Below are 22968 nucleotides of genomic sequence, written 5' to 3' on the forward strand. Positions count from 1 at the left end.
TTCTGATCATGAATCTTTGAAACATATTAAAAGTCAAGCTAAACTGAATCGTAGACATGCTAAATGGGTTGAATTCATTGAGACTTTCCCTTATGTCATTAAACACAAGAAGGGTAAAGAAAATGTTATTGCTGATGCTTTGTCTCGTCGCTATACTATGCTTTCACAACTTGACTTCAAAATATTTGGTTTGGAGACCATCAAAGATCAATATGTGCATGATGCTGATTTTAAAGATGAATGCAGAATTCTAAAGAAGGACGAACATGGAACAAGTTCGTTATTAATGATGGCTTTGTGTTCCGTGCTAACAAGCTATGCATTCCTGCTAGCTCTGTTCGTCTTTTGTTGTTGCAGGAGGCGCATGGAGGAGGATTAATGGGACACTTTGGCGTGAAGAAGATGGAGGACGTACTTGCTACACATTTCTTTTGGCCAAAGATGAGACGGGATGTTGAGCGTTTTGTTGCTCGCTGCACTACATGTCAAAAAGCTAAGTCACGACTCAATCCTCATGGTTTATATATGCCTTTGCCTGTACCTAGTGTTCCTTGGGAGGATATATCTATGGACTTTGTTTTAGGTTTACCTCGAACAAAGAAGGGGAGGGATAGCATATTTGTTGTCGTGGACAGATTCTCGAAAATGGCACACTTTATACCATGTCATAGAAGCGATGATGTTGTTAATGTTGCTGATTTGTTCTTTCGTGAAATTATTCGCTTGCATGGTGTGCCAAATACTATCATTTCAGATAGTGATACTAAATTTCTTGGCCACTTTTGGAGATGTTTATGGGCTAAGTTGGGGCTAAACTGCTTTTTAGTACTACATGTCACCCCCAAACTGATGGACAAACTGAAGTAGTCAATAGAACATTGTCTACTATGCTTAGGGCTGTTTTGAAGAATAACAAGAAAATGTGGGAAGAATGCTTGCCTCATATTGAATTTGCTTATAAACGTTCATTGCATTCTACTACTAAGATGTGCCCTTTTGAAATTGTGTATGGTTTCCTTCCTCGTGCACCTATTGATTTGGTGCCTCTTTCATCTTCGGAGAAGGTTAATTTTGATGCTAAACAACATGTTGAATTGATCTTAAAAATGCATGAGATAACTAAGGAAAACATTGAGCGTATGAATGCTAAATATAAACTTGCTCGAGATAAGGGTAGAAAACATATTGTGTTTGCACCTGGAGATCTTGTTTGGTTACATTTGCGTAAGGATAGATTTCCTGATTTGCGCAAATCAAAGCTAATGCCACGTGCTGATGGTCCTTTTAAGGTGTTACAGAAAATAAATGACAATGCATATAAACTTGAGCTGCCTGCAGATTTTGGGGTTAGTCCCACTTTTAACATTGCAGATTTGAAGCCTTATTTCGGTGAGGAAGATGAGCTTCCGTCGAGGACGACTTCATTTCAAGAAGGGGAGGATGATGAGGACATCAATACCATTGTTACACCCACAGCCCCTGCTACTATACATACTGGACCAATTACTAGAGCTCGCGCACGCCAATTGAATTACCAGGTACTTTCGTTTCTTAGTAATGATTCTAATGTTCATGAGAATATGATGCTGCCTAAATTGGATACATTTGTTTTTCTTACAAATGAAGGGCCCAGCTTGGATAAGGATGAACATTGGAGTAAGAACAAGCATGGAGTTGATGGCATGCGCAAGGGAAACAAGAACGGAGTTTCCGGTGATGATTTCAGGACTTTGAAGCCACCATAATGAGTGCATGAAGCCTTGGACGAAATATACATGATGCCACTTCATAAATTTCGTCCAGAGGCTATTCTAGGTGCTGCGTCACCTTATTATTGGGCCAGGCCCATGTAATTTCGAAATACTTGAATATAGGCTGTTTTTAGAGTCCGTATGTGTGGGGAAACAAGAGTTAGGGTTGGTTTCGGACCCCTCCTCCAAGGGCCACGAAATTCCCCCTCTTCCTCCATATATACAGCCCTTAGGGCATCGTTTAGACTTTGGGTTTTGTTTAGATCGAAAGTTCGCCATAGCTGCAACTTCGCGTACTTCGTTTGTGTTCAACGACCAGACAAAGGCGTCAAAGAACCCCACCTTCATTAATAAAGCTTTCCTCTTATATTCGCAATATCCAGATTGCAATCTCAGTTTCTTGCTTGTTCTTCGTTTGCACGCAGGAAACAGACCCTCGTGGCCAGGTTGATCGTGCTCTGGCGTGGTCAATAACCTCTCGGAGTTGGTTTAGCGATTGCTAAGGCGCGACGTCCTCGCATGTTCATAGTCGGATCGTGAAAGTCTACTCCTCCGAAATGATAATCGCCATCTCATCGAAAGACGGGACACCTTTGCCTCTATCAAGTGGTATCAGATTTCCAGGTTGCTCGGTGAAATTTCAACATATAGACGCAGTACATGACTGGTGGCGGAGATGAATCTGGTGGAATCTCGGACTGGTGGCGGAGATGAATCTGGTGGAACTCAGACTGGTGGCGGATATATGTTGAAGGTGGACTCGGATTGGCATGATGGCGACTGATATTTGGTGGCGTATATGGACTCAGATTGGCGGTGAATATGTGGTGGTGGTATATGGCAGCGGCGATGAAGTTGGTGCGGTGGTGGTATGTGGCAGCAGCGATGATGATGATGATGCGGTGGTGATATATGGCAGCGGCGACGTGACAACCTGTGAACAGAACTCGAAACTCTAAAGGACTAGACGCTAAGACCAGCAACTTGACGCGATGATGCAACCGCAAATTCAACAAAGCAAATACAGAAAAGATTATGCAAAGGCTCAGATTGGTTCGGATAGGATGAACTAACCCTAATTTTTTTTGGCTTTTTGTGGACTATAGGTATGAAGAACAGACTCGATCTAAACTACGAAAAGTTGTAAAAATTCACCGAGCAACCTGGAAATCTGATACCACTTGATAGAGGCAAAGGTGTCCCGTCTTTCGATGAGATGGCGATTATCGTTTCGGAGGAGTAGACTTTCATGATCCGACTACGAACGTGCAAGGACGTCGCGCCTTAGCAATCGCTAAACCAACTCCGAGAGGTTATTGACCACGCCGGAGCACGATCAACCTGACCACGAGGGTCTGTTTCCTGCGTGCAAACGAAGAACAAGCAAGAAACTGAGATTGCAATATGGATATTGCGAATATAAGAGGAAAGCTTTATTAATGAAGGTGGGGTTCTTTGACGCCTTTGTCTGGTCGTTGAACACAAACGAAGTACGCGAAGTTGCAGCTATGGCGAACTTTTGATCTAAACAAACCCAAAGTCTAAACGATGCCCTAAGGGCTGTATATATGGAGGAAGAGGGGGAATTTCATGGCCCTTGGAGGAGGGGTCCGAAACCAACCCTAACTCTTGTTTCCCCACACATACGGACTCTAAAAACAGCCTATATTCAAGTATTTCAAAATTACATGGGCCTGGCCCAATAATAAGGTGACGCAGCACCTAGAATAGCCTCTGGACGGAATTTATGAAGTGGCATCTTGTATATTTTGTCCAAGGCTTCATGCACTCATTATGGTGGCTTCAAAGTCCTGAAATCATCACCGGAAACTCCGTTCTTGTTTCCCTTGCGCATGCCATCAACTCCATGCTTGTTCTTGCTCCAATGTTCATCCTTCTCCAAGCTAGGCCCTTCATTTGTAAGCAAAACAAATGTATCCAATTTAGGCAGCATCATATTCTCATGAACATTAGAATCATTACTAAGAAACGAAAGTACCTGGTAATTTAATTGGCGTGCGCGAGCTCTAGTAATTGGTCCAGTATGTATAGTAGCAGGGGCTGTGGGTGTAACAATGGTATTGATGTCCTCATCAGCACCCATCTACTCCATGCCTGCCGTCCACTTACGGACAAGCAACGGCAATGAACACTCGGAGAAAAGAAGTGGCATCGTGTTGACATTGACGATGAATGACACAACGGGGGATGTCGGGGACTTCTAATGCTATGGCCATGGCAGCGTCTGCGCGATCGGCGAGGCCACGCGGCCCGAGCCTCGATCTCCACCATGTCTGCGACCAACACACCCAACGCCTCGTCCGTCACCAACACGCCCTCCATCGGCCTTCTGCTTCTTGAGTTTTTCCTCCTTTGCGGCCTTCGTTTGACGTGGCGATTTTGCCGCGTCATCAAGTTGATCTACTGGGCGAGCATGATACTCAGATCCTCCAGCACCTCCGTCTGCAGCAAGGTCTCCTCTGGGTCCATGGGTTGGCGGCGGGAGGGAAGAAGGGAGTGGGGAAAAGGACTGGAATTTAGTGGAGAGCGGCGGGACGGAAAAAAAGAAAGTGCGGGATTTTATCGCAGAAACAGTATGGGCAGCTACAAAAGTGCGGGCTTCGCCTCAATTTTTGGTGGGCCGCGGGGGTGTCGGAGTCTTATGTGGGCTCGTGTGAGGACTGAGGCAAAGCCCTCGGTTTTTTTACCTTGCGGGAAAATTGTGGTCCGGACTACTCCGCGAACCGATGGGGTTGGCGTTGGATGGCTTCCGGAGTCTGGACAGTTGCGTCTGGACGGATACAGGCGGTTTGAGAGTCGGCATTGAAGATGCACTAAGGGCAACTCCAAGGCACGCCCGTAAACGGATGTTCGTCTTGTCTGAATTTCATCCGTTTGGGGATGGCAATGGGGTGGTGTCCGCCCGGATTTCTCGATGTGCCCGTCGTGCACCCAACGCGCGGTCTCATCTGGGCCGCATCTCGTCCACATCCATTTTTTTGCCGTATTTCTTATATTACTTCATCAACGGTTTTTCGATACATTGAAGTACATTCACCAAATCTTGACTAGAATAGTAAGACCAAAGAAAACAACAACCACCAGTAGACATTTTAAAAGATGTCCAATTTTCGCAACTCCTCCCAGAAGTTGGATTTAGTATCTTCTCGATGCCTTCATTGTTGATCTGCGGATTCTCGATCTTACATACTTCTTTCTTCTTTGATTCTAAAGAAGTAGACGTTGCTTCTTCACATCTAGTCTCATCTCTAGCCTCTATTCTAGTAACAAGTGCAGGAACATCTATCAAATTTCGTTCTATCAATAGTTCAATGTATTATTCTTCCCAATACCAAACGTTGCATCCATCCTACACAAAAAAAATTGAGTATAAGCAAAAAGCTACCCAAAATGCGTTGAATCCAGGAGCACAATCGAAGCTAAACTAGCACATACCACATCCTTTTTGCACTTGACGAACACCCACCGGGATGTTTCGGTGTTGTAAACATGTTGCGCACGACCTTCCGTGGACATTCGTTGCACTTTATGAGTGGCAATGGTGCATCGACGAGCCTTTGGGCCAGCATCGAGCCCGGACAACGACTATTGGTGTATTTGCCGGCAAACCGGCGACGGGTAGATCTGAGCGGTCGGTGGTGGAATCAATACTTGCATGTGTCCTGGGGGCGTTGCCGGGGCTGTGCGGTCCGGTAGCCTGCCAGTCCATGGCCCTGCGCGGCCTCCGGTAGCCGGGTGCACTCAAATTCGGCCGAATCCGCTCCGAATCCAGTGGCCGGGGTTGGACAGCTCGTGGTGTCGAGAAAATGGGGGTTGCGTCAAGGGTAGGGGGCGGGGGCGCGGCCGTGCCGGACAGCGACGCGACCGAGAAAAATAGCGGCGGTGGCGGCTAGTGACGGGAGAGGAGTGGGGCGTGATAATCCCCAAGTGCAGGGAATCATCATAGCAATTCCCAATGGTGGAAGTGATAAGTATGGAGTGTCGAACCCGCAAGGAGCTAAAGGTAAGATCAATATTCTCTCAAGTCCTATCTGCCACTGATACGACTCTACGTACACCGAACGTTTGCTTCCAACTAGAAACGAGAAATAAAACTACGTTGTGGGTATGAAGAGGATAACTTTGCATGATATCGGAGAGCTAAAACATAAAAGTAGGTGTTGTTATCATAAAGTTAGAATATATTACTAAATATTATAAATAGCGAGTGTGGACTGATGATGGATCGGTGTGCGGAATTGTCCTAGGCAATTGTTAACAAGACCCGTAATCACTATTGCAAGTTCATATGAGGGAGAGGCATAAGCTAACATACTTTCCCTTCTTGGATCATATGCACTTATGATTGGAACTCTAGCAAGCATCCGCAACTACTAAAGATCATTAAGGTAAAACCCAACTATAGCATTAAAGTATCAAGTCCCCTTTATCCCATACGTCGTGACCCACTTATCCGTGTTTATGCTTTTGTCACTCAAGCAACGCAGACAATAAGTAAACCATGGACATATTGCAACACCCTACAGCGAGAATCCCTCACGCTTGCGCGACACGGAGGTACAATAGGACAGCACCAAAATAAAACATACAACTCATACCAATCTAGATCATCAATCAACCCAAAGACAAAGGATATCTACTCAAAACATCATAGGATGGCAACACATCATTGGATCATAATATGTGGCATAAAGCACCATGTTCAAGTAGGGATTACAGCGGGTTGCGGGAGAGTGGACCGCGTAAAAGAGATGAGGATGGTGATGATGATGGTGATGTTGATGAAGACGATCACCGCGGCGATGATTCCCCTCTCGATGGCACTCCGGCGCCACCGAGAGAGAGGAGGAGAGGTTCTCCCCCTTGTGCTTCCTCCTCCATGGCCTCCCCCCTAGATGGGGAGAGGTCCTTCCTCTGGTCCTTGGCCTTCATGGCGATGATGGCCCCTCCGGGATCCTCCTCCATGGCCTCCGGTGATGATGGCCCCCTCCGGCAGGGTGCCAGAGAGGGCCTAGGTTGATTTCTCGTGGCTACAGAGGCTTGCGGCGGCGGAACTTCCGATCTAGGTTAATTTCTGGAGGTTTAGGTATTTATAGGAGAGGTTGGCGTCGAGAACAAGTCAGGGGGACCCACGGGTGGTCCACCAGGCACAGGGGCGCGCCCCCACCCTCGTGGGGCCCATGGGACTCCCCTCCGGTAGATTTTTGTTCCAGTATTTTTCATATTTTCCAGAAAAATTCTCCGTTGATTTTCAGCGCATTCCGAGAACTTTTATTTCTGCACAAAAACAACACCACGGTAGTTCTGCTGAAAACAGCGTCAGTCCGGGTTAGTTCTAATCAAATCATACCAAAATCATATAAAACTATTGTACACATGGCATGAATACTTCATAAATTATAGATACGTTGGAGACGTATCAGGGCGTGGGTGCGGCTGAAGTGGGGGAGGGGAATAGAAAAAGGAGCGCTTGTGTCCCTGACGGACGGGCCAGGGGAGGACATGGGCACGCGCTGCACCCATCCGCGCGTGTCCATTTGGACGCAAACGCGGTCAAAAGTTAGGCCGGGAATGGGTCGAAAGCGGTCTGAAAACGTGATAGAAACGAGGGTGTCCCGATCTTTTGATGAGATGATAACTATCGATTTGGTCAGAGCCGACTTTGACGATCCGACTACAAATGTGCACGACGTTGCGCCTTAGCAATCGCTAAACCAATCTCCTGAGGTTACTCACGATGCCGGAAGCACAATCAGCCTGACCCCGAATGTCTTTTTGTGCAAACAATTGAACAACGAGCAAGTATATGATAAAGCAATCTGAATATTGCGAATATGTATGAAGTATTGATAATGGTGGGGATCCATAAGCAGTTTTTGTCTGGTCATTGGACACAAATGAAGTACATGAAGTTGCAATGACTAACTTTTAACTAAACAAATCCCAAGGAAAATGCTACTAGATTGATCTACTTATATAGGAGCAATGGGTGGCGGCCAAGGAGGTGGGAAGACGTCCCAAGGCAGCTTAAAAGTAACCCTAGGTCGTACAAGGCCAATGGGCCTAAGTGGAGGTGATGCAACACCTTTGGACTTGTAGTTTGACTCGGATTCTGCTGCAGCATCAGATTGTTTCGTTAATCTCGTGTAAAGTTATGTCATCAATACTTTTACTATTACCTTGTCGCAAAGACGTAGCTGATGTAGGTACGAATGATGACAATGCACATACACTTGAGATGATGTCACGCTCACAATCTGGGGTGTGGCTGCTCTAGTAGGTGCAATGGTGGAGGAACCAACCGGTGGTGCTGAGCATGAACTGAAAGAGTACTTGTTGTAGTCACCCAATGCATCCTCCTGTATCTGTGTCTCAAAGGTACACGCGCAAACATACATACCAGTAATGCAACGAGCAATATACTGAAATCTTGCGCAAATATCATGGTTCAAACCACCAAAAAATCTATTCATTGTATCATCCTCAGATTCTTCTATGTCACAATGATGCATATAAGATTTGAACTCTTGGTAGTAAGCATGAATAGTGTTACTACCTTGTTTTAATTGTTCCAATTTGCGAAGCAATTCACGACGATAGTAAGGAGGATTTTTTTTATCTCATTACATCTTTCAAATCTTTTCAAGTTGTGGGTTGGTTATCAATGTTTTTCTTACAATGTACACTCCACCAAATAGAAGATAAACCAGTAAATGATCAAGTGGCAGCTCATACTCTCAAGTTCAGAAAAATCATGGTGACTAAAAACTTGTTCTACTACAAGCTCCCAAGCTAGATAAATAGCAGGATTAAATCTACCCTCAAATGACGGTAAAGAGATAACTTGACCATGTGCCTGTGTGTGTTGTCCCATCTCTCGTGATGGTGAAGATGTATCCTCATCCAAGAACTTCTATCTTCGGAACCTGTCATGATTAGTAGAAACAAGAAACAAAATCGGAGAATAATGTTCCTATGAACTACTAGTATGTGGTGGTAAAGCGATCACAGTAAAGCAAAAATCAATATCTTACAAGTTCTTACCATGCAGCAGGTGGTGACAGGTGATCAGTGGTGTCAAATAACTCCGAAGATTGAGTAAAGTGATTGCCAGGGGAATGTACCTATACACGGTGTAGAAATATGTGGAGCTTGGAAGGCTTAAGTATACGGTAGCAAACGATTAGCAATGAGCAATTAAGAGATGCAATGTTGAATAAACGTTTAACGATGGTATTGTGATGGTCCTAGGCTAGACCGGACTAGAGACGCGATCCTAGAACACTAATGATGTCACGGCGTAGCACAACAAGAATCAATAAAGGATATGAAGTAGCTCTGGACAGTAAGATATAATTACAGATCACAATAGCAGTAAAGATAATGATGAGAAACAACTGCCAAGCAGGATATACCAACAACTTCCTCTCCAACTTTCCTCTGAAAAAGTTTGTGCCAATTTTCTGATAGTTTTCTACAGATTGACACTGATTCAAGCTTTCGAACACAAAAAAAACACTCAATTCTGAGTTGATATGAGGAGTCAAAAAAAAATTCTAAAACTGGCTTGAAAAACTGGAACAAGATGTATTCACGAACTTCGGAGGGCAAAAAGACCTATTTCGAAGCCGATTTTGAGGTGCCAAATATTGAACTAGCTTCTGCAGCTAATCAGATGCGGCTCGTTGCTAGCTTTAGTTTAGTACTCGCGGAGCCAAAACGGATTTCATACGAGGAAGACATGCCTGTTTTACTGAACAGTGTGCAAAACAGATTCGAATCCGAATTCATGTACGAGATTGAGTCTAGATATATCTGAATTTTCTTTTTTTTCTTTTTTTCTCACACTTTTTTCTTTTTCCTTATTTTTTCTGACTTTTTTCTCTGTTTTTTTCTCTCTTCCTCTTTCCAAGACAAACTAGATAAGATGCAGATTGGATCAAGCGAAGATGTGAAAGACCTCAACCATGATTATGACAATGAACGATGGGTAGCACGTGGTGGAAATTGATGGGTGGGGTGGTGGACAGCGGAAAGGATACGAAGCAGCGGCGACGTGACTAATGTGAACAGAACTCGAAACTCTAAACGAACTAGACACTAAGACCAATAACTCGATACGATGATGCAACCGAAAATTCAATTATGCAAGCAATGAAAAGAAAATTGTAAAGGCTCAGACTAGCTTGGACAAATGATGAACATATCTAACTTTTTACGGCTTTCTCTGGTATAGTAGGTAAGAAAATAAAACTAATCTAGGTATAACTGAAAATTCTCACCGAGCAACCTGAAAACTGATACCACTTGTTAGAAGCAAGGGTGTCCCGATCTTTCGATGAGATGACAACTATTGATTTGGTCTAGCCGATTTTGACGATTCGACTACAAACGTGCACGATGTCTGCGCCTTAGCAATCGCTAAACCAATCTCCTGAGGTTACTGATCATGCCGGAAGCACAATCAGCCTGACCACGAAGGTCTTTTCCTGCAAGCAATCGAACAACGAGCAAGAATATGATAAAGCAATCTAAATATTGCGAATATGTATGAAGTATTGATAATGGTGGGGATCCGTAAGGGGTCTTGGTCTGGTCGTTGAACACAAACAAAGTACACGGAGTTGCAATGGCTAAATTTTAACTAAACAAATCCAAGAAAAAAGCTACTAGATTGATCTACTTATATAGAAGCAAAGGGTGGCGGTCAAGGAGGTGGGAGGACGTATCAAGGCAGCCTAAAAGTAACCCTAGGTCGTACAAGGCCAATGGGCTCAAGTGAAGGTGATGTAACACCTTTGGACTTGTAGTTTGACTCGGATTCTGCTGCATCGTCAGGTTATTTCGTCAATATCTCAACGCTCCAGATGAATTTGAAGGTGAATCAATTGGGTTGGAAAGTGCACGAAATCTACTTTCCAACAAAAAAGAATCACCCAATTCGGAGTCCGGATGAAAGAGATATTGATGTTTTGAGTCAGGTATGTCTGTGCAGTCCGAATCTGAGTCCAGAATGTGAGATACTTGAACTCTATATTCTCTTGGTCCAAAAATGACGTGAGAGGTCTTTTTGAACAACACCTAAACTTCTCTTTTTCCCTTATCTTGATATGTGGATTGTACAAATGTCCCATACACCTGCAATTACACATGTCACAAAAGTATATGAAGTATTTTTGTTCTGAATAACATAAATAAATTATTGCACAGTTTGCATTAAAAATCACCTCACAAATATGCATGTATGCAATATTTTTGGTCGTATCTAAGGTAGTCATGTCCTCATCAAAACGGGCATGAGTCCGTTTGCGCCCCACACTGGGCCGCGTTTTCTTTCTATTTACCCTAAAGAGACGTGGCCGGACCATTCGGGCGTGCGTTGGAGTTGCCCTAAGGATATAAAATTATTTTTCCCGTCACACACATGGGCACTGTTAGTCGCAAACCAAACTATAGCTGGCCAAATGGGCCGTTTTTTTGGGCCGGCCTTGAGCACGCCGGCACGGCCCGCCTTGAGCCAGGCACGGCATGGGCTAAACGGGCCGGGCCCGGCATGCGGCACGCCTGGGCCGTGCCTGGGCCTGGAGGTTGGGCACGCGGGCCGGCACGGCATGGCCCGATTACGTTTTTTTATTTTTTTATACATCTATATATGGCCCAATATGTAAAAATAAGTTAAAAAAACGCTCAGTGCGTCAAATAACAGGCTGAAAATATGCGGCCCACCGTGCTAAACGGGCCAACGTGCCGGCCCAACTGGGCCACGCCTGGGCCTGGGGGCGCAGCACGCGGGCCGGCACGGCACGGGCCGTGCCGGGCCAGGCACGATTACAATGGGCCGGGCCGGCCCGTTTGGGGGGAAGCAGTTCTCAGAAAACCGAAAGGGGGGAAGCAGTTCTCAGAAAAACACGAGCCAAGCCGGCCGCTGGTACCTAGCCCCCACTACATCCCAACTCCGCTATGGCTCCAATCCCTGAGCTCGAGCAGTAAACGACACCACCCAGACGGCCCCCTCAGATCGGAGGTCGAATCCGAACCCCGTCGGCGATGGCGCCGCCGCCGCGCCGCCTCCTCCTAGTCCTCCTCGGGTTCCTTGCCGCTGCCTCTCTAGCTACCCTCGCCGCCGCTGTCTACGAAGACCAAGTCGGCCTCGCTGACTGGTACGTTTGCCTCGCGCCCCTCCCGTAGCATAGATCCGATCCGCTCCTCCCGCGCCTAGATCTGATTCGCCTAACACGACGCAGCGGACCTTCGACTTTATAGTTCAGATCGCTGTTTCACTGTTACGGAGGAGTTACACGCCATGGCAATGTAGGGTTTTCGAGGCTTTTGGGCCTTTTGAGTGATTTATTCTTTGTTATATCTAGAGCTACTTATTCTAGCTACCAATTGAGTACTATGCGCGTGACGATCATGCCGGCTGTTTCAGCCTCTGGTGTTGGCTGCGCTTCCTGCAGATCAGATCAGATTGCGTTCTGGAACTTATTGGTTTGAGGTTTTGTCGTTGCTTTTGCGGACAAATAGAAGTGTCAGACAGACCTCAGCCTAAAATTTCATTGTAGATGCACGGCTTTTTATGGACATGCAGTGTATTAATCCAGTAGATGACTTTCTTTTAAGAACAATATATGGACCATCACTGTGTTGGTTTTATTTCAAATAAACCACTGTGGATTTCACTATCCAATCATTCATTGCTTGGACATTGGACCTCTTAATGCCGCTTCTATTTCTAATTAGCACCATGCAGTCTCTGGGACTAACCCTATTTCACCATTTGAAAAACTGATGTTCTTTGCAGGCATCAGAAGTACATAGGCAAAGTTAAGCAGGCAGTTTACCACACTCAGAAGAGTGGGAGGAGGCGTGTCGTGGTCTTGACAGAGGAAAATGTGATCGCCTCTCTTGATCTTCGTTCAGGAGATATATGTCAGTTCTTCTTGTCACTTAGTTTCTTAAGGTGGCCTGCCACTAATGTGCTACAATTATATGTCTTTAACATATGTCGAATTTGATGCAGTTTGGCGACATGTCATTGAGAAGAACAACCCCATCGACCAGCTTAGTCTTTCAGCGGGAAAATGTGAGTCTACATTTTTGCCTTCATCTGGGACACCTTCTCTTAGAAGAACAACATTGTTGATGTTGTCTATTTTCATGCATTTTATTCTTTTTCTATTCCTTGTTGGTAGGAAACATATCCTTTGAGACCAGTTTTGTTCCTCTAAAAGTTATGTGTATTTCTAAGTATGTTTATTTTTATCTATACTCCAAACCTTTATTTGCATGTGCAGAATAGCTTTCTTTAGCATCTCTGTTTCTGATGCCTATTCGACTTTGGTACCCCCTCGATCCTTTTTTCTCTGCGCATAACTCCAATCCCGCATACCAAGGACAGCTACGATCTAAAAAATCTGGACAATTTTACCCTGGAGCGAGCGTGGTCTGCATGGTAGAAATCTTGCACAGTTATAACAGCAGCAGCCTTTTATTGGCTCTCCTCTCCTCGTTTCCCTCTCCGCATTCAATTTCGACGCCCGCGTCCCTGCATGCATGATCTCTATTGGCCAATCTCTGCACGCATGCAAGCCTTTGCTCTTCTGGCGCAATTAGTGTGGCTGGAAATTAGTACGGCCGAAGCGGAGGGGCAGGGGCACACATGGAAACCAGCGGATAAAAAAGGGAACATGCAGACTATTTAGGGAAAAACGAGAAAAAGTTATGCGCAAACAAAATAGGAACGGAGGGAGTATCCTCTTGTGTTATTCACATAACCGCAATATATACTTACATACCAGTGAGAACATGAATCAATGAGTATACTCGAGGTACCAATTAGCCAATAGGGATGCATATAGGTCCACTTACAAATAAGAAGGTAGATCTATACAGAATATCACTCAGGTATCCTTGACTATTAATACTACAATAACTAAAGGTGAGCAGCATGATAGCTGCTGCATGTCAGAGGTTCTAGTTCAACACATTTTTTTGTTGGCGTGGAGAAGACAACAGTGGAATGTTTACATCTATTGGTTATAAAAATATTCACAGAAGTGTTTAAGCCCAAGCAATGCAGATTAAAAAGTTCACTCAGAGCTACTCGGGAATTTGTCATAGTTACTCACCGCGGAATGTCATGTGGTGGGCCTTGGAGAAACACAAAGTCCCAACAATGTACATTACCCTCATCAAAATATTTTGAGAAGTGTTAGAAGTAATGGCAACACTGATGACTTTCCATTTAAAATAAGGACTTCACCAAGGGTCAACTTTGGGCCCTTATCTTTTTTGCTTTGGTGATGGATGAGGTCACAAGGGATATACAAGGAGATATCCCTGGTGGATGATGTGGTACTAGTCGACGATAGTCGGACAGGGGTTTATAGAAAGTTGGAGACAGACTTTAGAATTGAAAGGTTTTAGGCTTAGTAGAACTAAAACTGAGTACATGAGGTGCGGTTTTATTACTACTACTAGGCACGACGAGGAGGAAGAGGTATAGTTAGCCTTGATGGGCAGGTGGTACCTCAGGACACATTTCCACACTTGAGGTCAATACTGCAGAAGGGTGGTGATATCGATGCAGATGTGAATCACGAATCAAAGCTGGATGGATGAAGTGGCACCAAGCTTCTGGCGTTCTCTGGATAAGAGAGTGCCGCAAAAGCTAAAAGGCAGGTTCTATAGGACGGCAATTCGACCTGTGATGTTGTATAGCGTTGAATGTTGGCCAACTAAAGGGCGACATGTCCAACAACTATGTCTAGCAGAGATGTGCATGTTGAGATGGATACTAGTGGTTGGGGCGTCACCCTGCGGCGCCGCTTGAGAGGAAGTTGTGCGCACGTTTTCATTTAAAAAAACATGGAGTCCTTGCCTCCATCTAGAAAAACATTTTAAGAAAAATCCGTACCTCCATCTAAAAAAAGGAGTAAAAAAAAAGAAAAAATCACCAACACAGCCTAAGAGTGAGCACCACTTTGCGTAGCTTTCCATTTAAAAAAATGTGTGGGGTCATCACCTCCATCTAAAAAGGAAAAAACTTTTAAAAAGATTCCTCACCTCCATCTAAAAATAATATCCCAAAAGCTTTTTCACCGTGGCCAACGAGCTTGCGCCATGTGGCATAGCCGGTTGGACGCCCTTCACGCGACGTTTAATTGGTTTAATGTCCACACAAGAAAGAATTGGGTCTGGAATGATGATATACGTGGTAGATGGCACTGATTGAAGAGAAGCTTGTCAAACGTTATCTGAGATGGTTTGGGCATATTTAGTGCAGGCCTCCAGAAGCGTCAGTGCATGGTGGGCGGGTAAGTTGTGCTGATAATGTCAAGAGAGGTTGGGGTAGACCAAACTTGTCATGGGAGGAATCCGTAAAGAGAGATCCGAAGGACTAGAATATCACCAAAGATGTAGCCATGGACAGGGGTGCGTGGAAGTTAGCTATCCACATGCCATAACCATGACTTGGTTTCGTTCTCTTATGGCTTTCAACTCTAGCCTACCCCAATTTGTTTGGAACTGAAAGGCTTTGTTGTTGTTGTCGTTGTACTCAACCTAATAGGCAAGAGATGCCTTTCAGTGAACATGAGGAGCTTAGTATTTTTTCTTTTGAAAGGCCAAATTGTGTTGGCCTTTTCCCTTAGTGGTGGTATTAAGAATACTTATGTCATGAAGTGTGATTGCCTGTGATTTTGTCACTTGACTATCAGTCATCAAAGCAATTACTGTCCAAATTTTTTATGTGCTGCAATATGATTTTTGAACCTTTTTTGAACCATCTGTTTTTTGACATGTATTCAGATGTTGTTACTCTTTCTTCGGGAGGTAGTATATTGAGGGCATGGAATCTTCCTGATGGACAAATGATCTGGGAAACCAATATTCAAACTTCCACATCATCAAAGTCGTTGCTGCATGTTTTGGTTTGTATTAGCAATTTGTGGATAATAAGACATCTTTTTCTTTGTATCACCTATTCAGAATAACCAATCTCCTTTTTTATGTGCAGTCAAACAGTAAAGTGGTAAAGGATAATTTGGTTTTAGTTTTGGCTGGACAATGGATTTATGCTGTATCAAGCATTGATGGAGTCATTTCTTGGGGAAAGGAGTTCACACTTGACGGGTACGCATAACTATGCCCCTTTGTTACTTGTTCAGAACATCAGGAATACAGTAATAACTTGCACTTCAATGTCTGTGCAGCCTAGAAATCAAGCAGGTCGTTCAATCACCTGAGAATGATATTGTCTATGTTGTTGGGATTGCTGGTTCCTCAAAGCTTGCTGTTTATCAGTTGAATGCTAAAACTGGAGAGATAGTAAAGGATGCCCAAGAGTCATTGCCTGATGGATTATGTGGTGAAATATTACTTGGTTCCAGTAATGTGTTGGTAGCACTGGATGAGACCAGGTCAGCTCTGTTTATTGTTGAGTTCAAGGGTGAGAGCATCAGCTACAACAAGGTGCAGATTTCAGAGTTTGTTCAAGACTTTTCTGGGACGGTCAAACTTCTACCACTGATGTCTAATGGTATCATAGCTTTGCAATCATCTTCTACTGTTTCTCTCCTGAAGCTTAAAGGTATGGATGGGTTGGAAGTAATCCATAGCTTTGACCAACCAGCCTCTGTGAGTGATGCTCTGACAATAACAGAAAAATATGAAGCCTTTGCTGTTGTGCAACATGTGGGTTCTCAAATTGAATTTATTGTCAAAGTTACAAGTGATTTAACCAATGAGATTATTAGGGAGAAAGTTGATATAGATCAGCATAGAGGCAGTGTACACAAGGTCTTCTTGAATAATTATGTCCGCACTGATAAATCTCATGGTTTTCGGGCTCTGGTTGTAATGGAAGATCATTCCATCCTGTTAATTCAACAAGGTGCGGTTGTCTGGAGCAGAGAGGATGGACTTGCTTCAATTGTTGATGTAATGGCTTCTGAATTGCCTGTTGAGAAGGATGGTGTCTCAGTTGCGGATGTGGAACACAATCTCTTTGAATGGCTTAAGGTAATCATGACTAACTAATGTTTATCTCCATGTTTTGGATATTTCAATATGGACTACATACAGACTGAAATGAGTGAACAAATACACTAATATGTGTCTACATGCACCCGATTTAGCAAAAAGTTAGAACACCATTTAACAGTGGTTGGATGGAGTATTCCAGAATGTCTGTTATTGAAACTTACTAGTAGATCTTCTGTCAATCCTGTAGAATTTATTGACATGCATTTATGTTTGCTGTACAGCTTTCTTAGCTAATGGTAGCACCGGTTAGGTAATGGTGTGTATTCATCCACAATTTCTTTTTCTGTTCATTGTGTGTGTGCTAACACGACTTAGGCAACACTACAACCCGCAGGAAGGTTTTGACATTTTATTGCATGTGCTTCTCAAAATTCATGTATGGCACTTGACTCCTGATTCTTGTATAGGGACATGTGCTGAAACTCAAAGGAACTCTAATGCTTGCTAGTGTTGATGAACTTGCTGCAATCCAAGCATTGAGAGTCAGAAGCTCTGAGAAAAATAAGATGACCAGAGACCATAATGGATTCCGCAAACTTCTTATTGTGTTGACCAAGGCTGGCAAAGTGGTAGCTCTGCATACTGGAGATGGCCGTATTATCTGGTCAAATTTGTTGCCTTCCCTTCGTGCTTCTAAATCTGGCGAAATGCCTTCTGCCTTGAGGATATACCAATGGCAGGTACCCCATCACCGTGTTATGCGTGAGAACCCATCCATACTTGTTGTGGGAAGATCTGGAGCCAGCTCTGTTGCTCCTGGTGTCCTCTGTGTTCTTGATTCGTATTCCGGAGAGGAACTCAACTCTCGGAGCTTTGACCATTCTGTTGCCCAAATTATCCCATTGACACTGAAGGATTCATCTGAACAGCGTCTTCATCTTATTGTTGATTCCAACTCCAACGCTCACCTATATCCAAGATCTCTGGATGCCCTTAATTCATTTATTAGTGAAATGTCAAATCAGTATTTCTATTCTGTAGATATTCAGAAAAATGCTATCAGAGGGTATTCATTACAGAAATCATGTGACTTCAATTCGGATGACACATACTGCTTTAGCACAAAGTTGTTATGGTCTATCATTTTCCCTTCCGACGCAGAAAGGATTTCTGTCTCCGAAGCACGAAAGATGAATGAGGTCCATTTATTTCCTCTGCTTGCTTCAATTCATATTCGGTGGCCCAACATCTTTTATTACAACATGTTATAACATAGTCTTTGCTTTCTTATGTCCTAAAGGTTGTTCACACTCAAGCAAAGATCATAGCAGATCAAGATGTGATGTACAAGTATTTATCAAAGAACTTAATTTTTGTTGCTACGGTGTCTCCTAATGCTGCTGGTGAAATTGGATCCGCGGCACCTGAAGAAGCTTCACTCGTGGCATATCTCATTGATGCTGTCAGCGGACGCATACTACACCGTGTGACCCATCATGGTGCACAAGGCCCTGTGCATGCCGTGAGTATAACTTGGCTTTTTATTCGTTAGCCCTAATCTCGTCAGTCAGAATTTGTGTATGAGACTGTTATACACTATTTCCATCTTTTCACAACATATTCGACATGCTTGAATTGCTACACATCTCAATTACACACGACATTTATATCTTAAGGCACGAAGATATGCTATCTGGAGTATCTTGCGCGTGTCTATATATGTTATTTTAAACCACTCTTCTTTACTATTTGTTAACATGCTTATTTCTTTTTGCGTTATCAAGGTTGTCAGCGAGAACTGGGTTGTCTATCATTATTTCAACCTCCGAGCTCACAGATTTGAAATTGCAGTGATTGAGATATATGACCAATCTAGGGCGGTATGGCTTGTGCACATTGTTATGATATAAGCTCATTTAGCATATTTTTTGGTGTCTTAACTTCACTAAGTGTTCACACAGGACAATAAAGATGTATTGAAGCTCATACTTGGGAAGCACAATTTGTCTGCACCCATGACTTCTTATTCCCGACCAGAGGTTATGGTGAAATCCCAGTCATACTTTTTTACTCATTCGGTGAAGGCAATGGCAGTTACACAAACAGCCAAGGGTATCACTTCCAAGCAGCTTCTCATTGGCACGATTGGTGACCAGGTCTGTTGTCTTGATTTTCATTTTCATTGCTATTTACCTGGACAACCCATTGCACATTTTTTGCCCTTGTTGGATGCGGACATGGTTTGTATGGCACCTCATATATATCCTTCTTACCTTATGGGAAATTGAGGGACCTCCTATCAGCTGGTCTTCTTACCATCATGTAGAATCTAAATGTTTCCATTATGGATAGTTGGTGCGAGTGGTGTTTCTAATTTGATCTCTTATCCAATACAAACAAAAACATGCAGTGCTTTGTCCCTAAAAGACATGCAGTGCTCAGTTGATCAATTTTTACTTTTGGATAGTTGCAAAAAAATTGTTTACTCTTTTTTTTTGGAACCTCAGATATACTCCCTCCGTTCCTAAATATTTGTCTTTCTAGATATTTGAACAAGTGACCACATACGAAGCAAAATGAGTGAATCTACACTCTAAAATATGTCTACATACATCCGTATGTGGTAGTCCATTTGAAATGACTAGAAAGACAAATATTTAGGAACGGAGGGAGTATGATTTTACATGTTGTGTCACCTTTCTGTTTTCTGTTGAAATCCCATGTCCACATTAATCCATCGGCAGTGCTGTCAGAATGATGTGTTATGCATGATGATGGTTCACCCTGGGTGCTGTTTGCACGTTCACCTTCGGTACCGTTCATGTGTATTTTACGCGCGCACGACCGTTGATTAGCTTGAAAAGCATGGAAACTTAGCTTCTATTACCTCTGTCCCAAATGACTTGTCTTAGATTTGTGTAGATACGGATGTCTTCAACACTAAAACGTGTCTAGATACATCCGTATCTAGATCAAGACAAGTAATTCGGGACGGAGGGAGTATTAGACTATTATTAGTTTGTTTACATGGGTTGGAGAGATTGTTTCTTTGTGGTCAAGTCATCCCTAGGAAGCTGTATCACATCATTTTTAATCAATGAAAGACGGATTGAGCAAAGCTACCATACTTATCTTCTGTGACCAGTTGCCTTTCTCGCACATGTTTATCTTCATTGTGAAATAGATTAACAACACCACGTGACTGCACTAATAAGATTTTGTACCAACATAGCCCCAGGAAACATATGCACCTTAACTCAAGCCTGTCAAGTTTGATAGCATCTGCTTATACAATATATGTTTGAAATGAACACATTTCGTCTTTTTAAACAAGATATTTGGCTATTTAATATGAAGTCAGTCGTAGATGCTTGAATTAGATTCTTATGAAACATATTACATATTGCAGGTTTTGGCACTTGACAAGCGCTTTCTTGACCCACGCCGTTCATTGAATCCTACACAACAAGAGAAAGAAGAGGGTATTATACCGTTAACAGATTCTTTGCCTATTATTCCACAGGTATTTCTATTGTCATGATGCTTTACCTTCACATATATTCTTTTAAGAGTTATATCAATGCACTGCATCTGTGTTCTTATAGTTGTATCACTGTTACAATATAAAAGCACTAATTGGTGTTACCATCTTGTCAAGATGAAGTTGCGCAATGGTATTGCTTTATAGATTATAATTTTCTCTTAGCGTGGTTGCATATATTATGCTTCGGTTACAGGTTTAGGACATTGGCTTGTTTCTATTTGGATTCGGTTAAGTAGTTGGTTTGATCCACTGTTGCTAAGATGTAATCTTCTCCTTCTGTTAAAAAGGGGCATTCATATCTTTTTATTTGTGTAGAACTGTTAAACTCCAAATAATGGTTCAAGAAATGTCAAGATACAAGATTATACTCTTTTTTCATGAGCTATGATGGGCCGGTCTCCCATCTATTTACTATAACGAGTGTCTACTGAAGTTCCAATCTTCAGTTTAAGTTTCAGAAACTTCAATAAAATGTGTATCCTCTGCTGCTGAATCAGTTAATCATTGTTGTGTATGATAAAACTAACATGGCTTCTTTTAGCACACTGGGAAGTGGAATTGGGACATAGATAACTTTGGTTGCATGGTTAAAATATGATTCTTCCTTCCAATTAAAGAAGACATTGATGATTTCAGAACCCAGTTCGTTTATTACTAACTTGTGCAGAACAAAGCTAGTTTATAAAGTCTATGAACGTAGTTTTCTCATTAACTTTTGGTTATTACTAACATTGCTTAAAAATTACTTGGACAACTTGCTTGAAGTGTGTAAAGGGGTCCTTTGAATATCTCTTCCAGCTTCATTTAACTACCAATCTCTTGCACACACTTCATTGCCTCATGTCTTGTGCTTGATATAGTGTTGTATGTCATAATATTTTGGTCACATGTTGGCATGCTTGTTTTGTCAAAGGTCCACTATTTTCAATACCTTGTGCTTAATTTGATGTTCTATGTTGGGCTAATTGGTCATTATCCATTCTTATATATTTATGATTAATATGATGCTGTATATTGAGCTATTTGGTCATTATACATCCTGCTTATGTGATTTTTCCTGCAGTCCTATGTGACACACTCTCTTCAAGTGGAAGCACTGCGAGGAATTGTTTCTATTCCGGCAAAGTTGGAGTCCACTACTCTTGTTTTCACTTATGGTGTGGATCTCTTCTACACTCGGCTTGCACCATCAAGAACCTATGATTCACTCACGGATGAATTCAGTTATGCTCTTCTTCTAATTACTATTGTCGCGTTGGTTGCTGCTCTTTTCGTTACTTGGATTTGGTCTGAGAAGAAGGAATTAAGAGACAAGTGGAGGTAACTGAGGCCTCAATGTTGTGATGCAAATGAAATTCGGCCCTAGTCGACACCCTTATCTTCGACTTTGTTAGTGCTAGGGTTCGTTTCACTTTTGACTATGCTACTATTTATGTAACATTTGAAAGTGAAACCTGTTTCTTGGGATGACACTGCATAAGGTACTTGTGCAATTAGAAATCCTGGACATGACATCACAGAACTGGCAGATCACGCATGACTCCTAATACGTTGTAAAATGTACTACAGCAACCAAACTTTCCAGCAGAATGTTAGCAGTGCTTTGTAACTTATTGAAGTTCTCATGTTCAACTTGCACCCTTTTCTGAGTAGAAATAACATTTCTCTCTTCCAATCTTGACATTAGTTGTGTCGTTGATATGTGATTCTCACGATTATGGTTTGTTTTGGGGAAAGAAACCTATTACTCAGAAGGTGATGTAGCAATTGATCAATCTGTCGCTGTTTCTTGACATTACACTTTTTCTGAAGATGTACGCCCATACACATGCATTACGTGCGGTTATCAGCTGCCTTATCTACCGCACCGTTCGATGTGCTTAATCAAGACCATCATCAGTTCGTACCCCCACACCAGCTGCCGTTCGATGCGCTTAATCAAGACCATCATCAGTTCGTACCCGCACACCAGCTGCCTCGCAGCATCTTTTGCAACAGAGACACATCGCTTCACAGTAGACGGCACCACAGATTGGGCGAGCAGCGGCCGCTTGCAGCACAATATGGAACACCGCCGGTGGTCATCGATGCTGTGATGGAGCATGGTTTGGCCGCCCGGTGCTGTGGTGGAGCTGCAATGGAACATCGCTGGTGGTCATCGATGTTGTGATGGAGCATGGCTTGGCAGCTTGGTGCCGTGGAGCTGCAATGGAACATCGCTGGGGGTCGTCGCTGCTGCGATGGAGCCGCTGGGCCGTCGACAATGTCACAAGTGCTACATAGTAGCGGTGGCGAGGGCTATGTTGCAACACAGGCAGCCATCGCCACCTGTCGCGTCACATCATAGGCATCACCGTCGAACGCTGCATCATAGCACAGGCAACCATCGACGGGCCGCGTAGCAGCGCAACGTCACGAGTGCTGCATACAAGCGTGGCAAGGGTTGCGTTGCAGCACTGGCAATCGATGATGACTGCCGCGTCACAATGCCGCAGCACCTCGAACGCTGCATTGCAACACCGGCAGCCATCAAGGGGTGCCGCATGCATCTCTGGAGTGTCGCGTGTTCCATCACTACGTCGATGTTGCGCCGGCTTTGCATCATTTATTGGAGTAGCTTGGGCAGGAAAGCTCACGGTGGAGAGAACAACAGATTAGAAATGAGAG

At 43.4% G+C, this 22968-nt stretch overlaps 1 protein-coding gene across 1 annotated transcript; it reads left to right on the top strand.

The window, feature by feature from the left end:
* The first annotated feature begins 11652 nt into the window (after nucleotides 1-11652).
* Nucleotides 11653-21919, top strand: LOC123180745 (ER membrane protein complex subunit 1). The gene is made up of 12 exons (XM_044592872.1): nucleotides 11653-11932; nucleotides 12574-12701; nucleotides 12793-12855; nucleotides 15582-15703; nucleotides 15790-15905; nucleotides 15986-16793; nucleotides 17225-17956; nucleotides 18058-18279; nucleotides 18542-18637; nucleotides 18719-18913; nucleotides 20167-20280; nucleotides 21365-21919. The coding sequence occupies exons 1-12, from the start codon at nucleotides 11820-11822 to the stop codon at nucleotides 21623-21625; spliced, it is 2970 nt and encodes a 989-aa protein (XP_044448807.1). The 5' UTR covers nucleotides 11653-11819; the 3' UTR covers nucleotides 21626-21919.
* The last annotated feature ends 1049 nt before the right edge of the window (nucleotides 21920-22968 follow it).

The sequence above is a fragment of the Triticum aestivum genome, chromosome 1D (genome assembly GCF_018294505.1).
Source record: "Triticum aestivum cultivar Chinese Spring chromosome 1D, IWGSC CS RefSeq v2.1, whole genome shotgun sequence".
Lineage (NCBI taxonomy): Eukaryota > Viridiplantae > Streptophyta > Magnoliopsida > Poales > Poaceae > Triticum > Triticum aestivum.